At 36.1% G+C, this 6000-nt stretch overlaps 1 protein-coding gene across 3 annotated transcripts in view; it reads right to left on the bottom strand.

The window, feature by feature from the left end:
- LOC108759792 (puratrophin-1) overlaps window positions 1–6000 on the bottom strand; it is a 341347-nt gene that overhangs the window by 52854 nt on the left and 282493 nt on the right. For all 3 annotated transcript variants that reach the window (XM_018505420.1, XM_018505418.1, XM_018505419.1), the window contains exon 13: window positions 1075–1200. In XM_018505420.1, the coding sequence (XP_018360922.1) occupies window positions 1075–1200 (126 nt within the window). The remainder of the gene's footprint in view (window positions 1–1074; window positions 1201–6000) is intronic.

Genomic DNA, 6000 nt, shown 5'->3' with positions numbered 1-6000 from the left:
CCGTACACCGCCACCTCGTGGCAGTACAGTAATAGTACGGTAGCGGTATCTTGTGCGGGTATCGCACGCTTGTCTATCTGGGTAGGTGTATAATAAAGAAATATAAAAAGAAATCTGTTATCGACTGAGTAGAAAATGTTAGATTGTAGTCAAGTAGATAATATAGTGATCTGTTGCACATTGTGGGTAATGCATGATAATAATTTGAAACAAATAAAAAACTGATTTAATATTTAAAAATAACCAGTTTCAAAAATATATATTTGTAAAATTATTCTTCTATTTTAGAAAATATCAAATGCATAAAGAAATAATATAACAAATTCTTTTATATTACTTTAGTATTCTAAACAACAAAACAATATAAAACAATATAAAACTTATATGCGTGTTTTTTGCTGGATTGCTTGCGTTTTGATAAATTGCTAGAAATTCTACGATCTGTGTAGCACAATGATAATCAATAACAATGATAATTAATGAATAATAACCGGACATATCACATAAAGAGTCATCTAAAAAAATATAGGTACTTGACTTCCACGAAATAACCAGCTAGAAATAAATCCGTTCAAGCGGATCTTATCCTTAATCCTATGATTTTAATTTGTACAAACATTCTGCGGGAATGAATGCATAGCTAAAGTGAATATCTCCATCGTTTTGCACCGTTCTCTATTCTGCACTTTGCAAGACCGTGCTTTCTGACCATATTAAGTCTACAGGTGCGAAAGGAATAATCATTTTCGCCTTCCTCTTTTTCGGCGTCGTCACGACTCCTTCCGTGTTATTTCTTCATTTCGCTGGCAGATAAATAAAAAAGGGGGGAAGTGTGCACACTTGGCAGGGGTCTTTGCAACAGTCCGCCTGTCACAAAAGAATCTTTTATTATCTCGCACTTATTGCAGCCACCTTTCGAGTCCTTCGCGACGGAATTTCTTTCGCATCGAAGCGTGACGGGCGGCTCAATGGGTCGCGAAAAAAGTGAAATCTTCTCTTAGGAGAGCGACTGATTCCTCTTGGGGCTCTCCTTTCGATTCCATTAACTGCTATGGGACAATCAACATTACTTACCATCGACGTGAAGTAAAACTTTTCGAATTCCCGCTCGTGAAGACGTGCCGACGTCAAGTTCGTCGCTATATGCTGTGCGTGCTTCGACAGAATATCTTCGCCTTTCTTACAAAGCCACGATAGTACCTGCAATTTTAAAAAATCGAACACAGTTATATTAATTTAGTTCGTAAAATGTTATTGATATAGGCAATTAAAGATCAGTAACTATCATAAGAAATTTAATAGAAAATTTTTTAATTCAGAGTTAGAAAAATAAATTATATTCTATATGTAAGTTATTGATAAAAATTGATTTTAATAAACTTTTCAGAACGTAAAAATATATATTTCAAATATTTAGATCATTTAAAAGTCTTTTTTTTACTTCGTGTTTATCATTTTGATATTAATTTCGGAAATAAATTGTTGTTAATTATTGTTACTTTATCTTTCAAATGCAATCGCTTTAGTGTTTTTTCTTTTTAATGAGCTATCGAGTAAGTCGCAGGCAAGACCATATACATAAAATGATGCTTTAAAACGTAACCGGTCTTAAAAAGAACGAAGACATAATTTACACCGGACGTAACAATTATCTTCTTGTACTCTCTCTCAAATCCGCAACTTTCCTTCAAGATTGATATTTAGGAGTTATATATATATATATAAAAATTATAAATCTTTCAAAAATGTTAAAAAATTCAATTTTCTCTATGTTGCATCTGCAAAAATTTGGATTAGTTTTATTAAAATAAACTTAGTATTCTTTTTTATTACTTTCCATTTTAGTTCCACAAAATTAGTTAATACCATTCAATTAACGTAAATTAAATTGGTCTTACAGACACAAGTAACTAGGTTATTGATTTTGGCGTCAGTCTCGGAATATTAATAGCTACACACGATATGTACGTACACTCTAAATTTCTTGCAGTGAAATCTCACTTCAAGAGAGTGAAAATGCAACCACCCTTGAAAACAAGTGAAAATATTTCACTTCTTGAAAAAAAAGTGACGATCTTCACTCTTTTTAAGTGAAATCGTACTTTTTTGGAATGAGATTTCACTTTTTTGAAATGAAAATTCACTCTAAAAAGAATGAAGGTGGTCACTCTTTTTTCAAGAAGTGAAATATTTTCACTTTTTTTCAAGGGTGGTTGCATTTTCACTTTCTTGGCGTGAGATTTCACTGTAGGAAATTTAGAGTGTATATTGTTTTAGTATTATTAACATCGAATACAAGGCCTAGCATTGTTAATGCCAAAATCGGATAGAAAAATCTCGTAACAATAAGCGGATTTGCACCGAACAGCCGTTAAAACACAAATCCATTCTCGAAAAACAGTGCGCATAGCTTCATCTCATATTGTAAAAATGTCGATGTTTAGTAAATCTAGACAGTGAGTGATTGCTGCGCATTCGAATTCACTGGATAATTAAAGCTCTCTGGCTGTCTCTGACTTCGCAGTTACGTAGGAATTATTTAAAGCAATGTCACTCAGTAATATTACACACGGGATACGTAGATATGTTGTCAAGAATATGGTGCTCCATTTCGATCATAAATTCGTACAATAGATGTAACAAGACAAGACTATACTCGCACAAATCGACGACTCACCACGATTAGTCACGTCTTACGCAATTCCTCCCCGCAAGAAGATCTCTACCAATGTTCGCGATATTCTTTGTTATGCAATCGTAGTCTTCATTATGACATAACTGAACGATCAAACGACAGAAATGATCCTTTGATAATGATCGGTCCATGTCGAACGCATGCTCTTGCTCGGTATTGCCACATTTGCCGTCATGCTCCAGAACTCTCAAACAAACGATGGACGTATCGCTCGGGGAATTATTGCTTATGACTTATGATGACTTAATGCTCGCTCTGGTCAAAGCATTAATCGTCGGTAATTTTAGCGGTATACATTTCTGCCGTTGGACAGTTATAATGAAAAAGATTGCAAAATGTAACTTCTAATATCTCCAAAACGTCAAAATATATTACGTACATGTATCTCAATTAGACATTTACGTGAATAGAAAAATTTGAAGAAAAAAAAGAGGAAAACTTATATAAAGCAAGTTCTCAAAAGCGACAACTGTAATTTGCAGCAACGTAGATGCTGAAACTAGATCTAAATCGAGATATTCTAAATAGCTATCAATCTTATTTATTGTTACTTTCTATTATGCAAAATAAAAAATCGATCCAATAAAAAATTGCGATCGAGGAATAAGATAAAATCGATTTACCGATCCATTTACCGATTTCTTCTTTCTTTTTCCTAATCAAAGATTAGCCTCATCTGCATGATCTGACTCATAATATGATCTCTGATGGCTCGATGTCACCCTCCGTCATAGTCTTGTATCTGTCGCGATCGTTTCACCTGTCATACATATGCCGTCGAGAACCAAAGCATGTTTCTTAGGAGGGAATTTACAACGACGCGCACATCGAAGATCTTGCTGATAATTAGATCGCTTCTACGTGCGTCGCGCGTGATAAATGGCTAATCGTCCCACCACAACACATCAACGAGTGGAAAATATGCGAGGATAATTAACAGCAGCAGCTGAAGGAGAATGCACCGGGAAGGAAAGCGAATGAGACAACCAAGGGAAAATGTTGAGAGGAGAAGAGAAAAGAACAAAAAGAGTTTTGTCATGATGTCACGTTCAAAATTAAGCTTAAAATAGACAAAATTTTGTATAACAAGAACATTATCAATTTCAAATATTGTTAAAAAATTACTTATAATTTGTTTTTATCAAGAAAATAAATCCTGTGAATTTTTGCTCAAGTCGCCGATTTTCGCAGTTTCAGAATGCTTCTCGCAAAGAATATAAACAGTAAGGAAGACTTGTGATACCGAAAGACCTATTGTATCTGGGAACACATTAATTTTGTTTTTGACAATAACGAGATTTTTAATGTTGGTAGCCCTCAGATATGTTACGTCAGAAAATTTATATAAATGAGTAGTCAACATTAATCCTCGACTAAAGCAACAAATCATTTGGACCAAAGTGAAAATTTTATAAACTATTCTACAATCTGTACGATTGGTACAGAGGGTCTAAATTGTAGGTAAGAAAACTTGGAGCCTTTCTGTATTAATCGCGTAGATTAATACAGAACATTTATTTGCATTTTGTACTTCAAACAGGACTCTTTAAAACTTAAATATAGTTTCATACTACTAGCAGTAGTTGAGGATTAATCTCGTTAAAAAAATAATTAGTGCGTCCCAAGATACAACATGTCCCAAGACACAACCTCCTTTACTGTACAGTATTAAGATGTATATTATTTAAATTATTTAAAAGTACATCGCATGAAGAGGATTATGTCCGAGATGAAATGAAGACAAACGCATCAGAATGTTCGCTGATATTTGTAGATATAAGACAAGAGGTGTATACACACGAGTATCAGAAGCGAGGAGGAAGGGGACTCCGCCTCTGCAAAGAAGGTGGACCTCTTGAAGGAGCATGATTGGACCCGAGGAGAAACGGAAACCGCTTCGATCATAAGCAAACCACGGCTTATTTAGGTCACTGGGCCGCGTTAGGTGAACCGCCGATCGAATGTCGTGCATACAACTCTGTACAACACGCGGATCCTTCGAGTGTGCAAACCGCTTGTCTGTGGAATGGTAATGTAGGAGCGGACAGCGAATTTCGCGTATCGCCTTTGATCGCGTACGATTTATCTCACGCATAGATCGCGCCCGAGAATCACGCACACCGTTGCGATTTCTAGGTAAATATGCGAAGAACGGATACGCGGATGTTCATTGTACAGATTAGAGAATGGTATTTATGTCTCGTGCAATGTCTCGTCCACTTAAACGCTCGAACGTTGGATTTCGCTAAACGCACGCGACGATAATGCAAAAGATATATAAAATACAAGCCGTACTCTTATTTTCTAATAAACAGTTTTCTAATAGAAATATTATTCAAAAAAAGCGAATATAGAATTCCATTTTTAAAACAGTAAAAATAAGAGATATCACTATGTGATAAAGGAAAGAGGATACTGTCCATTCGTAGTGAATCATTTTGCGGGAAAAAATAATTACGGCACAGAAACTTTGTATTTTTTTTACTAGATGCCGATGTGTCAGACAGGTACCGGTCGTTTTTGCAACTTCTCAACTCCGAACGTTGAGTTATCGATCGGTCGGGGAGGCAAACGTGGGAAATGAAAGTTAAATCACGCGCTAACTAATGTACACACTTCGCGCAGACCATAAAAAGATTATAATATATCATCATCCGGGAATTATATGCATTAAAAGCCGCTGGTATTTAAAGCGGGCGTACGAATATTTCATGCGCGACGCGACCGGAGCGTGACGTTTAACCCAATTACGAATTTTTCAAACTCCGTCTCGAGAGCGAAGAGAGTCCGTCGTCGTGTCATTTCGTATTGATCGAAAGTATATCGGTTATCGAGCAGCGCGTGAAGCACAGACGTGGGAAGTAAAAAACTAAACCGCCGTGTAAAAGCGACGTGCGTCTCGTTTCAAGCAAAATTAACGCTGTATAAATCATCGTTGCCAGTGTTGCATTCATCGACATTAGTGGAGGCTCACTCCCGACGTCGCACATTCCGTAACCGTAAGAACCATGAGATCATAAGAAGCGAGACATGCGATGAGTATCTCGTTATCATCGTATTTTCCTCCCCTTCTTCCTGATTCTCCCTTGATCCTCTTGGAAATACTTGTATGCGACTTCTTCTAAGCTGCTGGTTTACCATAATTGCAACATCTCTGACAACATCGCTTGACATGAATGAAAGTACAATGTAGAATTTTGAATAGTACCGATGTGTCCATACGAAATGAACTTTCAAAAGATTCTACAGACTCGTGAGATTATAAATATTCACACAGCGGAAAGTATTACAAGAACCAAGACCTT

The sequence above is a fragment of the Trachymyrmex cornetzi genome, unplaced genomic scaffold (assembly GCF_001594075.2).
Source record: "Trachymyrmex cornetzi isolate Tcor2-1 unplaced genomic scaffold, Tcor1.1 scaffold205, whole genome shotgun sequence".
Taxonomy (NCBI): Eukaryota; Metazoa; Arthropoda; class Insecta; order Hymenoptera; family Formicidae; genus Trachymyrmex; species Trachymyrmex cornetzi.
The sequence above is the reverse complement of the archived record's forward strand: the minus strand, read 5'-3'. Positions and strand labels throughout refer to the sequence as shown.